The following is an 18,668-nucleotide window of genomic DNA, read 5'->3' as shown; positions in this document are numbered from 1 at the left end:
TTTCTTTTCACTATTTGCTTTATTTCTTAGTTAAATGATTATTATTATTATTGTTGTTATTGTTAAATACGATATACATATAAACTTTTGTAAATACTTTACATATTTTAACAAGCTACAACTATACACAGTATAAATCCAGTTAAAATTCTATACTTTTAAGTCTACATAATGAGATTACTCGCAGTGAACTTAATCAAATATTTATTTATCTAGTTTTAAATGTTGAAAAATACAATGAGCAGCTATTTATTAAAAAAGTATTGTGTATAAAATAAAACAGCATAATATGTAGTGATGAGCAGCGTTAAATTAAAATACACACATCATTATGCAATATTAAAAAATAATTGAGTACAGCAAATTTCCAAAAGTTACGTCTTCGTTAATATCACAATTAATTATGAAGGTTTATTTACAAAACGGAACCAAAATGATGCATTTCCATTTATTAATTAAAAGCAAATTAGTGTCAAACATCCGACCACATGCAGCGGAAACATTATTCACAACATTTTAGGGAAAGCGACTATTTGTGCGATGATTTACATTTTCCCTAAATAATAATTCGAATTGAACTCGAAAATACAGCCAGAGTTGTTGATGTGTTGCAAATGAGCAATTTAGAATGGAATCGTTTTCAAAAAACGATCGTTTCTGCTTAAAAGAGGAGTAAGTAAGAGGTGGTTACTATATATTCACAAACATATTCACTTATTTATAATGGGAGCAAAATGTTTGGAAGAAAGTTCAGTCATTACTGCCAATTAGAGATTCCTGCTGTTCTTCATCGTTTATTCTATGCGAAGAAATAAGAAAAATAAATAAAATAAATACAAAAAGATAGCAGCAAATTTAATCGTCTTATTGAAGTGAAACTTCTTAGGACGAGCGAGAATGGAGAGTAAAATTTCACGGCCATACAACGTTTTGGGCATTTTCGTTCCGCGAGATAGAAAAAAAAATATAAAGTAGAGGAAAAGGAGAGAGAGAGCTATACCTTATATATATCTTCGATACACTTTAGGCTATTTTTCCTGATTTTTTCCTTGTGGTTTCAATTTCTAGTGAGAAATAAAACTGCCTACCTTTTGGCGCTTGTTTGGTTGGTGCCTACTTTTTGGCGTTATATTTCCTTGGTGCCTACTGTTTGGAGCGTTTTTTAGTCCCAATGTTTTTGGTTTTTTTTTTTTTTTTGTCTACTTTTTGGCGCTTATTTCCGTTTCCAGGCTAGTGCTTGTGCGTACTATAAAGTGCTGTCCATTCCGGCGTCAAATTTATTGCTATTGCCTTGTGGTAATTTGTGCCGTTGCTGCGGTCCTGGAATCGCTGCGTTTGTGCGGGTGATAAGCGCACGGAGTAGCGCGCGTTATTGCCACGGTTTGTGTTCGGCGTTTACCTACACCGGTCGACCCTTCACCGTTTTTTATAAATTTTGTCTATTTGTATTCTCTGCAAATGTTGTGAATTTATTTAGATATACATTCTCTCTCTCTCTCTCTCTCATGATCTCTCAGGTCTCTCCCTCCTTCTTTGTCTGCCTTTAAAGTTTCACTTCTGTTATGTGTGCTACCAACCTGACTATATTTGGCGTACGACAGCGACACAATTTCCTATAAATGATCTTGAATAGCCTCATTAATGGATCTGAGTCATCGTTACGCATTAATAATGCCACTAATATGAGCGCCAAAAATATAGGTATCGAACCCATATAAAACATAGGCGTGTATGGCTTTCGCTTCAAAACGACATCAAAGACAATGGAGAGTGGTATTTGTAGCGACATGGCAATGGTGCCAATCAGTGAAGAGGTGAGAAAGCAGCCCCTATAGATGAAGAAACAAATATAAGTATACAAATATTTTTTTAAGTTATTATCATATTTTGCATACCATAACCAAAGCGCTTCTGAGATCACAGTACCGACTAGACCATTTAAAAACAATATAGCGAACTGATTCTGATTTGGTAGCTCAAATTGCTCAATTTTTAGGAAATTCAAAATAAAGAATATTGGCCACATGAGTAAAAGATTCCAGAGACCAACAAAACCTGAAAATTAAAATGATGCGCTTATTCGAGTATTCGATAGATGTCATGATTAAATATCTACTTAAATACTTACCAAAGAAGAGTGGAATGTCGACTTTTTCTTCAGTATCGCTTTTTCGCTTCACAAAAACTAAATAAGCGGCATAGAAGAAAGCGCTAAATAGCGCTAAAAGAGCACCACGCGAAAATCTTGCATCATGGATATCGAAAATTGTAACTGTAACCTTTCAAATAAAAGCAGAGAAGAATTTTTCGTATTTTTTTTTTTTTTTTCTGTTTTGTAAAAAAGCTAATACTAAATGCCTTCTACTATATACTTACGATTCCACCAATATTCATAGCGACCGCAATCAATTTGGTTATTGTAAATTTATCACCCACAGTAGAGGGGAAAAAAGCAGCTAGCACAAGTGTGAAAAGCGCAGATGAAGAGCTCAGCAAAGTCACCATGGCTGTTTCCCCCAAATCCAGTGATAGTTGGAAAAAATAATTTGCTATAAACCACTAAAATGATAAGAAGTTGCATGGTGTAAGTTGTTAAAAACAGCGAATTGTCATTTGAAATAAAAAAAAACGCTCAATTTCTACTCACCAGCACGCAAAAGAGTAATGCTGTCTTGGCGGTCTTGTGATGTGACTTCTGTCTGCGTATGCGCATGCTAGCCGCATAAGAGAGACGCGCCATCAACGCCTCGGTCGCCTCGTGTGCGGACATTTCACGCACCTCGGCCATTTTGCTAAAACGCACACTACGTATGCTGGAATCATCGCTCTCCGTGCCGGAGATGACTCCACTCGAACGTATCGGGATGAATGTGGGATCACTCTGAAAGTGGAAATATGTGGAGATTTTTTTTATTATAATTAAACAATTTGGGCTGTTGGGATTGCATACCAGTGAGGGATTGGTTTCGTAGTAGTTTTCATCGTCAACAACCTGATCCATAACCTATAATGGAAAAATACTTCGATTATTATGAAATCCATGTTACTAACGGGTGATTTTTTAGCTATTATCTTTTTAAACAGTTGCTTTAAACAGCTGACGCACGTTTCGTGTCTTGTTTCACTGTCAAACATCTTCAGTTTGGTCTATAATTTAACCATGAATCGTCTTACAAACGAACACCCCTTGCAAATCATTGAATTTTATTAAAAAAATGCGTGTTCTGTTAAGAAAGTTTATCGCGCGCTTCTTCCATTTATGGTCAGTTTAATCGACCCACAGGAGCGGCTATTCGAGCTATTGTGACTAAATTTAGAACCAAATTTACATTATTGGACATCAAACCACCAAAACACGTTTACGTAGAGTGCGAACTGAAGAAAATATCGCAGCTGTATCGGCCAGTGTTAATGATGACCATCAATTATCGATTCGTCGCCGTTCGCTGCAATTCGCTGCAATTCGGCCTCTGTTACTCAAAAACTCAACAGAATTTTTGGTAAATGGGCTCTTGGAAAGTTGGTCGGAGATCCACTCTTTTTTATCGAAAAATTGTGTTCCGCGACGAAGCTCATTTTTGGATCAATGGGTACGTAAATAAGCAGAATTGTCGATTTTGGAGTGAAGATCAGCCAGAAGAATTGCAAGAGCTACCGATGTATCCAGAAAAGGTCACAGTTTGGAGCGGTTTATGGGCTGGAGGCATCATTGGACCGTACTTCTTCAAAGATGCTGCGAATCGTAACGCAACTGTGAATGGTGACCGCTACCGTGAAATTATATCCAACTTTTTTTTGCCCAAAATGCAAGAGCTTAACTTGCATGACATGTGGTTTCAGCAAGACGGTGCCACATGCCACACAGCACGCTTACAATGGACTTGTTGAGAGGCGAGTTCGGTGAACATTTTATTTCACGTTCTGGACCTGTCAATTGACCACCCATATCGTGCGATATAACGCCTTTAGACTATTTTTTATGGGGCTATGTTAAAGCTTACATCTATTCCGACAAGTCTGCTTCAATTAACGCATTGGAAGACAACATTTAAGCATTTATATGTGAAATACCGGCCGAACCATTGGAAAGACTATGCCAAAATTGGACTAAGCGGATGGACCATTTGAAGCGCAGTCCCGGCCAACATTTGCATGAAATAATCTTCAAACATTAAATTATATGGACTGTACTATCGATTTAAATAAATATTTCATGAATTTTTCTGAATTTTACGTGTGTTTTTTTGAAAAACTTTCCTATAGCTCTTAAAAAACCACCCTTTATATAAAAATACACATCACTCCTTTACTTCAATAGTGTCATAACTCAAAAAGGCAAAATATCGAGAAAAACTCCTTAAGTAAAAGTAAGGACATATTTTCATTTAATGAGATATTTTTAATAAATATAGCCATGGACTTTTTACACAGCATAAAATCAGAGCTTGTGCTCATTTCTGCAAACGTATGGATTGTGAAACTATTCAAGTAAATGAGCGATATGCAGTTGATGAGAATATCCGCTGAAGTATTAACCCTTTGGGGAGGGAGGCGCTCGACGGCCGAGCGTCGCTGAGGACGAGAGGCATTGGGGTGCGCAGTGTAGAAAATAAATACGTTGAACGTTATAAAAACTATGGTTTTATTTTACACAAGAAAAGTTTTTCATAAAATCAAAAAACAATTGTAAACAAACTGCTGTCACTGCTAATATTGAAATGCCTGAGTGGATTCCTTATAGCACAGATTTCACTTCCACTTGACGAAGTAATGCCGCCATCTTCCGTCTTATCTGATTCAAAGTATATTAATATTCCTCAGAACTGTCACTATCTAACGTATCATCTCTAGATCGCTTAGCTATCGTGTAGGATAAAATATTAAATATATAAAAAACTTACTGGTTCCTCTGGCAGTGACACTGAGAGACTGAATCGAAGAACTGAATTTCGTTCTGACTCTACCGTCGTCTCACATCGTAAGTTTACATTATAAGGAAGAAAAGACTTCATTGCTTATGGCCCCTAATGTCTTTGAATGAAAACGTGACTCGCAAGTCTTGCAGCTACGTACTAATTTGGGCGGCTATATGCCGACACGCGTCCGGAACGGTAAAACGGCTTAGGCGGCTGTATGCCGACACTTCGTTAAAACCGAAATATGGTAATTGAATAATTCAAACAAAAAATGAATGTTGTATTCTTAAAAGATGCGAATACGTTGATAATTAACACTACTTTCAACACGGAAAGTTTTGAAAATCTAAAAATGTTAAAAAATTTAGTTTGACATTCTTGACTACCAAAACCAGGGAATAAATATAAACATTAAATATTTTTTATTTTAATATTTCTAGCTAATAATCGGCGAGGACTTCCAAGCTGTGCACCCATTTTTTTTCCAAAAAGCTTAAATTTTCAATTTGATGGCCTTTTGGATTTCTTTTGGTTACTGTTGTCGCAACGGCATCAATTACTAGATTTAATATTTACTTGCAGCGCGTTGCGACTCAGAGACATAGGAAGCTGGACAACAACAACGTACGGTCATAACAAGAACCTCCTACAGGGACCCTCGCTGCTCAAAAACGAATCAGAGTACACAGTCCTCGACCTTAACTTCGAGAAAGACTTTACGGTACGTTTTCCACCAAGAGCCGAATGGGGCAAAGGGAAGGTGATTGAAAGATACGCTATTGAAATCTACACTGACGGTTCTACGATGAACTGTGGTGTGGGAGCTGGCTTCCATACGGAGCTGTTCAACCTATCTCAGTCGATTCGACTTGCTGACTATACCAGCGTATTCCGGGCAGAACTGTTAGCGATCAGAGAAGCATTTAAATCACTAAAACTCTACAAGGAAGTTGGAACACAAATAGCTATCTTTTCAGATAGTAAAGCAGCTATCAAGGCCTTAGACTCCAACTCCATTTCATCCAAACCAATCTTGCAGTGTAGAGAGGAACTAGAGTTGCTTAGTCATTGGCTTAAAATTACTCTGATATGGATTCCCGGTCATAGGTACATATGGGTTAATGAGATAGCGGATGAGCTAGCAAGAAAAAGTTCGACACTAGACATAGCAGAGGCGGTGGCAGTTACTACTCCATGCAATACAATAAAAACGTCCATTGCTTCACACTATCATGCTTTAGCCGAAAGAAGGTGAAGCATTTAACTCCATGTATTACAACAAAAAACACATGGTCGTCGTACAATATCCAATGGACGAATCACCTATTAGGATGCTCTCGACCAAACATTTCACGCATTACTGCAACCCTTACAGGTCATTGGAAGGTAGGGGATCATGCAGCCAGACTTAACCTCCCTTTCAATCCCATCTGCAGAAGCTGCCAAGCAGAAGGGTGAAGGAAAGTCTTTTCCACTACTTATGTGAATGTCCAGGGCTAGCTAGGGCACGACGTCGCTTTTTCGGTAAGCCTTTCTTACAGGAAATTAATGAGATCTCAGACATCGAGATAAAGAATTTGCTGCTATACTTGAATCTTACAAAAAAAAGACATCATCACACGAAAACAGTGGTAGTAAAACGGTGCTGATCACTAACGAGATTTGTTTCATTAGAAATACTCAACCACTTCAACAACAGCAATCTCTTGGGAAATGCGTCTGAAGCAACTAAATTTGACCGAGTATGAATGCGGGTAGCTCGGTAACGAAAACCGTGGTCTGTTGTTGTTGTTGAAGCAGTATAAACATTCCCCATACATTTACGGAGAATGCTGCTGAAGTTACAGTACTTGAACGGATATAAATCAAGGTCGTTCCGGTTACGTAGAACCGACGGGCGTGGGAAGATTACTGGTGTGTTGTCACTATTGCTCTCAGTCGCTGCCTAGATTATATGCGCACGAAAAAAGACGTCATCCCGTGGATGCCATTAATTTACATAATACATTGACATAATTTACAACATTTCCACGACCGTGGGTTCCACGCATTGATTTATTAAAAAAAGACTATTACTTCGATAATCCGTTCATGAAACAAATAAACTGTAACAACTGCACCGCCCGCAATCAAATTGAGTGATTCGGGTCACAAGCTTGACTTAATCTACAGTATTCTTAGAAGCATTGCGTTTATCCCCATAGTGCTTGGTTAAATTTAAGTACATCCTCACTGGGTCCGCGTGGTACTTGTTCTATCCATATTCCCTCAAAGGGGAGGAGTGTGGGCTTGGTGCAAAATGTAGAGAGAGGACATGGCAAACATGCTTACGGATAGCTCGAAATTATCAGTTGCTGCAGTTTCCAAAATACAAATCGAAAGCATTGAAGGCATCTTTTTAAGTTTTGTGATTTTTCCCTGCCAACATTTCAATCAGCTGCTCGTGTCGCAAAGTGTTACTGGTTTTGCGTTCATGTACTTTTTTTGATGTAATATTTTTCTCTTTGAGAGTGAATTTTCCGAAAATAAGTTATCATAGATCTTATTACTTACTGAAAAGAGAGTCTAATCAAAAAAAAGGTGTACAATTCTTCATGGGCGGTTGAAGAATAATACACTCGGGCAAAAAGGTTTAACCAAGATACAGAATACATTTTTCCGAAAGTATAGGATTTTTCAGTAAGAGCGCTTCAACTTTTGAACTTTTTTGAATAAAACACAAACGGTTTGACTTTTTTAACTAATTTTTTTTTATTATCGAGTTTGAACATATACATTTAAGTATGAAATTCGATTTCTCTTGCATGACCACCGCGTGCACGTTTTATGAAGTCCAATCGTTGAACCCAATGTTACTGTACCCAATGTTACTGTAGACCAATGACTTCACATAACCCCAAAACGGGACGGCTTGTTAAATGGACCGTAAAATGGCCGTAATGCTCTTAAAGTAGCAGCAACAGAATGATTATTTTCATAAAAAATTTGCACGATTTGCAATCGTTGCTCAAGTGTGTAGCGTTCCATGATGAAATGTATACTAATGAAGTTTACAAATGACAAGCGAAAAATAATAAATATTGCGTCGTTCGCCCTCCCTATCGGAAAAAAGTTGAAGCGCACCTATTGAACAACCATAATTTGACTCTTTGACTTTTGAGAATTCGAATCTGAGCTTAGGAAATGATCCATGCACGTCAGGTGGTTCAAAATGCAAGTACTACTACTATATTTGGCTACATTGAGGTTATGTAGGTTAGGCACGCATAGACCTTTTGGTCCCTAGCGATACCAGATGAATACCGACCTCTATGAATACTAAAATTAGACATCATGTAGGATTTCAACGCTTTTGGCGAATCTAAGCTGAGCTGGGAGATCCGCTTTTGAGACGTCTTCCAAACCCTCTAACACTGGGGCGCCCAGGCATTTCAAACGCGTTTTTAATAATGCCGGACAGGCGCACAGAAGGTGTTCTAAAGTTTCCTCAACATCCTCTCTGTATTTCCTGCATCTGTCCGTGTTAGCAATCCCTATCTTGTACGCATGTGCACCCAACAGATTGTGGCCTGTCAGCATACCTGTGATAGTTCTGCAGTCTTTTCGCGAGAGCGTAAATACGAATTGAGTCAGTTTTTTGTCGTTAGTTCTACGCATAAGTTTTGCTATTTGCCAGATTAGTCCACCTAACTTCCACTCGCTTTTTCATGTAGTTCTCCATTTCGTCGTATATTGTATTTAGAGGTTTTAGTATGTCGTTTTCTTGTTTGAATGGTAGTCTAACAGGTTATGTAACACATTGAAATATTCTTCTTTTAATCTCATAACAGTATCTCAAAGTACAACTCTTCACCTCCTATGATTTTAAGTTGAAATATAAGAAAAAAAAATACTTTATTCACTTTTGAGATGACGTCTCTTGGATTTACAGAGTTCACTTGGGTTTTTACGGAGTCAGATTCGTATGCTTAGTCTGTTTCTTGGTTCTGAAAGGCAGACAAATTTAGTCGACCTGTTTTATCTAGAACCACTAAGGGCCAATAGGTCTATGTGATGGTCAACCTAACCTATCTAGCTTTGGCAAAGGCGTTCCAATTCTATCGTATCGTATAATATTTCTTCGTAGCTCTAAACATTTGGGCAAATAAATCTACTTACCGTGTAGTTGCCATTTTGGCGTTCACAGGATTCGCGCCAGGGTGTGACCAATCCGATTACAACTAAATAAATTGCAAACATCGAGGTCTTGAAGTAGGTGCAAAAGAATGGCTTATCGAACTTTTCATTTTCGTAAAGAAACTGAAAGTAAAAAAGTGACACAGTTAAGAGAAATGATTGCCATTGTATTTGTGTACTTCATCATTGAAATGTACCTTTGTGAGTTCACTAGACGATACCCAAATTACATCGACCAATAACAATATAATGATGCCAAGAATGAGCTTTTGTGTTTTGCTCAACATTTTATGCTTTGCACAATGCACTGCGTCGGCGCCGGCGTCGGTGTCGGTTAGCCGGCGAGTAACGTGTGGTGACGCGTTTACGTATAACTATTAAACTTTTGACCCAATTTCGTGTTCACCAGCCTCCACCCCTCCTCAAATTGATTGTGGCTGCTGTGGCTATTATTTATTCTCTTGGATTTTTTTTTGTGTTTGTTGGTTTTTTGGGGGAAAGTGGAAATTTTCGCGCTTTTTTCCTTGTCGTTTTCTATTTTTAGTACCGTTACCGTTCAGCGGTTGTTGCCTTTTTGAAAATGTCTGCCCTCTTCAGTATTTTTATTTAACCAGTTCTATGTAGATGCCAGTGTTTAAGCTTCATTTTTGAATTTTGCTGGTGGCGCTTCCTTTTCATTGACATTCAGTTTTTAATTCAACACTTTGTTGTTGCTTTAATTCATTGACATAATTTAGCTGTTCCGTTGGCACCGAATGATGCGCTGCTGCACATTGTAATTTAGCTGTAATTTGTTGTTAGCAGGCATCTGAAAAAAATGTTTAAAAAGAGAAGACCATTAATTAAAAAACAACAAAACGCAAATGAGATCCTTTAGCTTGGGAGTCTGAATTTAATTAAGAAAAATTAATTAAAGCTATTCGCTTTTTTCTTTATTATTTGCGTCTAAGCACAAATACTGTGGGCAAAAAGTAAGGTGAATTTATTTGTCAAACTTCGCGGGATTAAAATTTCGCTCTAGTTATTTTTTTCATGAGTTGGCAGCACTGTTAATAACATCTGGGCCAACTTTCATGTGAATGTCATTATCAGTAATTTATTTACGCTTGTGTTTACCAAACGACCAAGAGTGCATTTTTCGATTTTTACAATGTCTGATTTGATTGAGCAGAGAAGTGCCATCAAATTTTGTTTGCGGAATGAAATGTCGGCTGAGAAACGTTTAGCATGTTGCAGAAGGCATTTGGTGATTCGACCATGTCGCAGAAAAATGTTTATAAGTGGTACAAAGACTTCAAAGAGGGTCGAGAACGTGTTGATGACTTGGAGCGCTCCAGACGACCATCGACGTCAACAGATGACCAACACGTCAATAAAGTGAAGGAGTTAGTGCTCAAAAATCGTCGGTTGACTGTTAAAGATCTTACTGATATGATCGGAATATCAGAAGAATCTGTGAAAACCATTTTGAAAGACCATTTGGGTCTACGAAAAGTCAAATCTCGTTTGGTACCGAAAACTCTCAGTTTCTTGGAAAAATGTCGTCGCGTTGATGTGTGTGAAACAATGCTTGCAGACTATCAGGACAAGCTCAAATGCATCATTACGGGAGATGAGACTTGGATTTATACTTACGACCCTGAAACAACCGACCAATCAAGCGAATATCGTGCTAAAGGCGAGGCCAGACCGAAAAAGGTGATGACAGTTTTTTTCGATTTTCGTGGTGTGGTGCACTATGAATTCCTTCCACCTGGCCAAACTGTTACTAAGGTATATTGTTTGAGCGTTATGCGTCGTTTACGTGAAGCAATTCGTCTAAAAAGACCAGAATTATGGGCCAAAAACTCTTGGGTTTTGCATCACGATAATGCACCGTCTCACACTGCACTCGTTCTTCATGACCATTTCGCCAAAAATTCGACGCATATCGTTCCGCAACCACCGTATTCGCCTGATTTGGCTCCGTGTGACTTCTGGGGATTGGAAAAATCGTTGGCATAAGTGTATTTCATCGAGAGGGGAATATTTTGAAGGGGATGAAATTGATTTACAAGAATAAATAAAGATTTTTCATTTTACAACCAAATTCACCTTACTTTTTGCCCACAGAGTATATAGTACACTTGTGCTCACATAATTAAGTTGATTTATTTTTTTCCCATATACAGAATTTAAATTATAAAAAAAAATATATTCCCAGAAGTTTTCCAAAGATTCTGATCAAGAAATTGAAAATTTGTATGCCATTTTTTTTTAAATTTAAAGATAAAAGCGATAAAGCGACTTAAGGGGTTATACCTATACAGTTAGAATTTTCAAAAAATCTATTTTTTTTTATTTTCTTAATGTACATATATTTAAGAATATACACAGAAAATTTAATATTGTTCCGGTGAATATTTTCGAAGTTAAACGCAAATTTGAAAAGGCGTTTCAGAGTGCTTGAAAGTGCTTTTGAAACTTTAAACGCGTTTTTCTCAAAATGGTGTTTTCAAAGTTGGTGACCAACATTACTAGAAAACCGGCTGAACCGATTAGTCTCAAATTTTAACACAAGCTTCTTAAATATATTTTTTAGTAACTAATCGAAGATTTTTTCTCATGGATAAATTTTTTTTACTTCAAAAATCGATTTTTCTTTTTGAGAAACCGTAATTTTGTCAAAACAATTTATATTGCTTATTCCTTCCATTAATTACTAGATTTAACATTAGTTTAACGAAATTTCCGTGTTTTTTTTTCAATTTCAGAGAATCCAGTTCAGATATATACTGGTCCCCGCAAACGTCTTTTTTGAGAGGAGTTCCGGAGATCAGCTGTAGCTCCTTTCCAAATAAATATTTTTACTAATACTAAGTCTTAACATACAGTTCAAAAATAACAGAATATGTGCACAAATTTTGAGATGAATAAATTTAAAAGTTTTCTCAGAAAAATTTCTGGAAAACTCGCTTTTTTCGGCCTTCTAACTGTATCTGTATTTAACCCCTCAAGGGGACCCGGTGGTCTACACATTTCAAAAATTCGATTTTTTCTTTTTTCAATATTTCGAAAGTATAGTATCTTAAGAATATACTGTGAAATTTTCATGCGGAAATTTCCAATATTATAGCTTCTACATTAACTCTACCCGTGAACTAGGTATAGAGCGGTCCGCGCGCTCCTTTACCTCAAACTTTAAACTCATTTACCTCGAAACGACTTTTTCCGGCCTGGTGTTGTCAAAAAAAAAAAAAAAAAGAAACTATTCAATCGAAACGTCTGAAATTTTAATACGTTGTTCACAACATCAATGAATATCGCGCGTAGTAATCATATTATTATTTCAATTACTATACTTCATATTTTTCTTTATTAAAAAAACTGAAAAAAACCCGATTTTTAGAGTGTCAAATTCAAAACCGCGTCATTTTGAATTTTTTTTTATTCTAGTACTTAGGGACATAACTACATTCATACTGATTAATAATTTTATTGGTTTTTGTGTTTCAGATAAATAAAAGAGCCAAAATTCTAGGCCAAATTTTTCGGGAGGGTCAACTTCAGCGCCATTTTTTAAACTATTAAAATTAAAATTTTTTTTTTTTTTCATTTTCATATGTAAAAGTTAGATAAAAAGCCTTAGAAGTTAAATATCGTTTTTCTTTTTTTTATTGTAAAAAAAATCCTGAAAATACCCTAAATTCCGAGCTCTAGACCACCGGGACCCCTTAATTATGTGAGCACAAGTGTTTGCTGAATACCAAAAACACCTTCATTCTTATTTAAAACTCATCTATCTGTTAGAAGGGTTTCCGTTTATATTTTGCGCCCAATAATGAAAACTGCCGTCCTAGCCGAGTGGGATGGACGATTAATATAATATAAAAAATTTGTAATAGAAATAATACAATAGAAAAAAAAGTTCTTTTAGCTGTCGTCCCTGGACAGGCAATGGCAAACTTCCGAGTGTATTTCTCCCATGAAAAAGCTGCTCATAAAAACCATTTGCCGTTCGGAGTCGGCTTAAAATTATAGGCCCCTCTATTTGTGGAACAACATCAAACACCACAAATAGAAGGAGGAGCTCGGCCAAAGATCTAACAGACATGTAAGGGCCAGCTATTTATTTATTTTAATAATAAAAATTACTTTATTGTTTTTCAAAATGTTCTCCTTCTAACTCAATGCACTTCTGCATTCACTTGAACCAATTTTCAAAGCACTTAGAAATGGATGCCTCCCAAACGAGCTGTTTAAAGACTTCAATAACTTTTTGAGACGTTGACCTCGCATTTTATTTTTGATGATCAGCAGCAAAAAGAAATCACTTTGACACCTAGTGTCAGGTTTGTAAGGCGGATGACCCATTAATTAGATCTTTTGAGTGCTCAAAACTCTATTGTGCGCGCCGAAACCTGAGTACTCTCATTGGCTTGGTGAAGAATGATTCCTCTTCGGCGATTGGGAAACCCAATTCTAATTAATTCTCCGAAAACTTCTGGCAAACAAATGGTTACTAGGCTTCACTGTTTTAAGTTTCTCTAGTGGTACAGTTGCGACATGACCAGATTCTTCCAAAAAATAGACGACTAGTTGCTTTGAGGTCCAGTTGCTTCTTCGGCGAACAACTTCTGTTGGATTAAGCTCGCCTTGCGACACTCGCACTTTCGTTTGCTGTTTCGTTGGCGGCTCATAGATGTCATAGACGTGCTTTGAACCACCGCGGCTGAATATCTTCAACATTTCTTTACACCAATCGACACTAGTATTTTTTAGGCAATTGTCAAATTATGCGGTATCCAACGATAACCGATCTTTTTGACGACCAAATGGTCATGCAATATTGAATGTATGCTAGACGCACTAATGCCCAATGACGTCTCTATCACGAGTTATTTTACAGAATTACTTGATGCACAGTAACGATCTTTTCTGGCACAACAACCGTTTTTGGACTCCCTTCCCGAAATTCACCTTCAAGGATTGATGGCCACAATGGAACCATGGACACACTGTACCATCGTTTCATCGTATCCAATAAAGATGCGTCAACGCCAAAAATCAAAGTTAGTTGACAGTACACTCCTGCCTCGATCTGCATCGAAAATCGTAATAAATCATCGGACGAAAATTTTCACGAGTTAATTACATCTTTGGGCGAGATGATATTTTCAACTCACTGCAAAAATAAATAAATAAATAAAGATCGTACGTGAAAAAGTTATATGTAAGTAATAAAATTTACCAAACTTTTCGATTAAAATATCGAATTACACGTGGTGTTTCAAAAGTGAAAAAAATATAAAAGGGAACCCTCGCATTACCAAAGTACCAAATGAGTGAAAAATTAACTCCTTCAAGTGCATACGCAAATTTCATATTGATTTTTGCTGACTTATAATATTTTGACATACTTAACTGGTTTTGGCGCATAAATCGTCAGCCATGACGCCATGCGATGACGAAGATGCGTGAAATGTATTTGGGTTCCGTCTGCTTTAGTTTGTTTGTTTTCTTTAGCTAAAATGCTATGAATACCACATTCGTCGTTTGATTGATGATGCAATGGCTCTGGGCTAGTCTTTAGCAGCAATCAAAATTCAGTAGCCATAAACTTTGTCCATAACGAGGTAGAATGCTGCGCAGAAATCACCCTGGACAAAACTCACCCACTGACAACACAGGGTCAGGCGAAATTCATAGATATTGAACACTTTCATGCGTTCTCGCTCCGTCGGAATCAGTCAATTCTACGTTACCGGAAGGAGCCGGACTTATGCCCGGCCAATCACTGCCACTTCAGTAGAGTTCCTAAAAAGCCGGCCCTGCGCACTGTTTTCGTATGGATTTCTTTATTAATCTCTTCAAGAACTTCTTCTGCTACCACTTGCGTTGATGTAATTTTCGGATTGTTTTTTTTTTTGGCGAGGTCTTCCACTATGAGATCGGCTCTTAAGATTTGTTTACCCTTTAAAACGTTCTATTATGCACTAAATAGTAAAACGACTTCGATTAACCGATTGACCGATTTCTGCCCCTATTATGCGTATGCAAAATTATTTATCTTTCAGCTTCAGTTGTGTCTGCTTGTTTCCGTCTCATGATGTATTAATAACGCGAAAGCAAGACTTGAAATGACCAAATAAGTTTAGTTTCGAATGATTATATTCATAACGGGACTTATTCGAAAGCATTGAAAATGAAATTGAAGTTTGAAAAAGGTCGAGTCAAGGAATACCAAGTGGCGGCTCCTAAAACACTCAAGTTAAAAAGCCCATTGTATTTAAAGCTCTGGAAAGAGGGTAGATAGTCAACGAGGGAAGGAGAAAAGTATCAGAGAAAGAGATAGGAAAGAATAGAGACAGAGATAGAGATAGTTAGTCCTGTGAGAATTTTCCAGATTCTTTGGCAAATCTGTAAATATCCTCCAGTTTTAGAGAACGAATATTACTCATTCTCATGACATTGGAACCCAAACTCGTAGCCGTGCTCTAGCAAAGGCAGGACACTCACAGAGAAAGTGCTCCGTGCTATCCGCCTCCTCCAAGCATGGCATTCACATTGGGTCCTCAATGATTCCAATGGTGGTCATATGCTGATCCCATGGATTGTGTCCTGTAAGAATACCGGCCATCAACCGAGCGTCTTTCCTTCCAAGTTTTAGTATAAAGTTTGACAGTTTTCTGTTCGGACTTGTCACAAAACACTTTGCAGTTCTGCAGCGTTCTAGAGCGGACCATCGCTCTTTATGTAGATTGTCTACATAATCGCTGATTCAATTCATGATTCCTGCGGAACTAATTCCGATTACTGGCTCTGGCCCCTGTGGGGGCACCGCTGATCCACGGTTGGCCAATTCGTCGGCAATTTCGTTTCCTGAAACACCTTCGAAAGCATAGTTTGCTTTGTTAGAAAAATGACATCAGTTAAAATTTAAAATTCTTACTTTGTGTGCATAATTTTGTTCCTGGAAGCTATGAGGAATCGAATGATTTTCGTTAATATTTTATTTATGGAGTAAATTTTTGTTAAGTTTATGTTAGTTTTAAATAAACAATATATTTGTCTATTTTTCTTAGAATAACATCTTTAATTACATTAATTTTTCCTCAAGATACAAGTTCATGAATGCAAAATTAGTTGCTGTGTGAATAATTCAGTACGTGTGTGTATATATGATTAGAAAAGTAATTACGGCCAACGACCAAGATATCGAAATGGCCAAATTACATTTGCGCTTATTTGTTTACAAGCTACGAACACCTCCAGGAAATGAATGCATAGTTTCTCAATGCAAATTTAACTTTGCTTGTAACTTAACGGTACCCGGTGGTCTAAAATTTTCAAAAAATCGATTTTTTGTTTTTTCGATAGTCTGAAATTTGAATATGTTGTTCACAACATGCATCGCTATCGTCGGAACTAAAATCATAATTTTATTTAAATAATTTCCTAGTTTTTAAACTAAAAAACCCGATTTTACGAACTTTTTTTTCAAAATTTTGTAAATTTTTCATTTTTTTGATTTGTTCTACTTCCGACCATAACTGCACTCTTTCTGATTAACAATCTTCTTGAATTTTGTGTTTCAGATGAGTAGAAGTCTCGAAATCATCTACGCCGTCCGGGTTCGATTTTTCGAGAGGGTCATCTTCAGCGGCATTTTTATAATAATAAATATTGTTTCAAAAGTAAAAACAAAAATTTTGTATGCTTAATAAACGTACTAATAATAAGCCCGAAAAGTTGAAACATCGTTTTTTAAATTTTAATGGCAAAAAAAAAAATCGTGAAAATAGGTGAAATTTTCGTGCTCTAGACCACCGGGTACCCTTAAGCACTAAAATACGGTATATGGCTGTGATATGTAGTTCATGATAGGCTTGAACTAAGTACAATCTTTCAGCAGTTTATTCATCAAAATTTAACTTAAGGAAAATTGGCTAATTGATTTAGTGAAAGTGACTACAGTGACTTTTAAAACATGTCCTCTTTAATTCAATATTAAAATATTTACGTTAAGTAAGGTTGACCTGGCTGGCTGCAAGCCTTCATGTAGACCTGGTACCAGATGGAGCTTGACCCTTAAGTTTCCTTGTAGTAGGTTTCTTGTAATAAGCCTGCGTCTTTTTGCGAATCTATGTAAACTCTGGATCTCGATCCCCGAGAGGTATTCTAACTTCTCATATTGTAAAGCTCCTAAGCATTTTAATCTGGTTCTACCTAACGCAGGGCAAGAACATAGAAGGTGTTCTAGCGTTTCCCTCTCTTCCAGTTCATTGCAAAATCTGCAGCTATCGTTGTTTGTAATTCCTATCTTGTATGCGTGCGCCGCTGGCAAATTGTGGCCTGTGAGCATACCTACGATAGTTCTGCTTTCTTTTCTTTCTTTCTTCTGTGTACACATTATTTTCCCGGTTTGGCAATCTCATCTACAATTTCGTTTCCTGCAATGCTCTTATATCCAGGTACCCAATAGATATGCAACCGTCTGTCTGCGGCTAATCTCTCTATGACTTCCCTGCTTTTTAGAACATTTTTAGATTAAATTTCATATGAATTTATTGCTTTTATCGCAGCTTGGCTGTCAACGTTTGGCGTTGCTTGATGTCTTTGCAAATGCTATTTCCGCAGCCTTACCTACAGCAAAGACTTCTGCTTGAAAGATACGGCAATGGTCAGGAAGCTTAAATGGCTGCGCAATAGATCCCTGCCCCTACTCCGTCTAACATTTTCGAGTCATCAGTAAATATATTAAGAGTTGTTGTAGCAGCATAAACATTCCCCATACTTATTTACAGGGAATGCTGCTGGAGTGACAGTCCTTGGCCGGATATAAAGCCGGGTCGTTTCGGTAACGTATATTAAGAGTATTTGGGCTAGGTTTCATTCCTTTTTTCCATCCCTCTTCTTCTATTGTTGTTCGGAATTTCTTCACACAATTGCATTTCGGAGTCATATATGTAGACCGTCGGGACCCTGTAACTCATGCCTATTGAGCTATATCCGAATGTTTCACAGGTAACTTCGCCCGTCGCGTTGAGTCTTACGGCGGATTTAGCTACTAGACATTCCACCGCAATATCAATCAATCGGTGACAAGTTGAGTATTCTTTCAAGCGCTGCCTTAAAATATTTAATAATGTTAATATTTTTTGTTGCTATAAACTTAAATTTTCCTTGACGCATCATCTCTTTGAGCCAACCAAATTATAAGATATATTTTTTTTGTCCTCCGTATAAGTATGCATGGGGAATGTTTATGCTGCTACGACAACAACAAGAACATATCTTCATAATTTTATCTCATTTACATGGAATTTCATATCACACAATTCACGTTCCACTGTTTACAATTTTTCTTAGCTAACTGACATTCAGTACTCACACCCGCACTGCTGTATAAATGAATATTTTGTACGCAATCAAAGTTTCGCACCGAATACAATTGCCTATAAACAAAGAAAACTAACTAAAAACAAAGTATTGGCGATAAAGTCCCATCGACGCCAAAATAATTTTTATAACTTTGAAAACTGCCTTTTGCGTTCAAACGCGAAAATCGATAGGTTTACTTGCGTATCAAAATAT

At 37.1% G+C, this 18,668-nt stretch overlaps 1 protein-coding gene across 7 annotated transcripts in view; it reads right to left on the bottom strand.

The window, feature by feature from the left end:
* LOC128868770 (solute carrier family 35 member F5) overlaps positions 1-18,668 on the bottom strand; it is a 33,138-nt gene continuing 14,470 nt past the window's right edge. For 4 of the 7 annotated variants that reach the window (XM_054111247.1, XM_054111246.1, XM_054111245.1 and 1 more), the window contains exons 2-10: positions 9,290-9,900; positions 9,075-9,215; positions 2,951-3,004; positions 2,648-2,881; positions 2,377-2,559; positions 2,129-2,279; positions 1,896-2,055; positions 1,578-1,829; positions 1-799 (exon numbers count right to left, since the gene is read on the bottom strand). In XM_054111247.1, the coding sequence (XP_053967222.1) occupies positions 751-799; positions 1,578-1,829; positions 1,896-2,055; positions 2,129-2,279; positions 2,377-2,559; positions 2,648-2,881; positions 2,951-3,004; positions 9,075-9,215; positions 9,290-9,379 (1,314 nt within the window). In that variant the 5' untranslated portion in view covers positions 9,380-9,900 and the 3' untranslated portion in view covers positions 1-750. Of the gene's footprint in view, positions 800-1,577; positions 1,830-1,895; positions 2,056-2,128; positions 2,280-2,376; positions 2,560-2,647; positions 2,882-2,950; positions 3,005-9,074; positions 9,216-9,289; positions 9,901-14,496; positions 14,993-18,668 lie in introns of those variants that run through there. The other 3 variants (XM_054111251.1, XM_054111250.1, XM_054111249.1) reach the window with 3 other exon arrangements.

The sequence above is a fragment of the Anastrepha ludens genome, chromosome 6 (genome assembly GCF_028408465.1).
Source record: "Anastrepha ludens isolate Willacy chromosome 6, idAnaLude1.1, whole genome shotgun sequence".
Taxonomy (NCBI): domain Eukaryota; kingdom Metazoa; phylum Arthropoda; class Insecta; order Diptera; family Tephritidae; genus Anastrepha; species Anastrepha ludens.
Note: the sequence above shows the minus strand (reverse complement) of the source record. Positions and strands in the feature narration are given on the sequence as shown.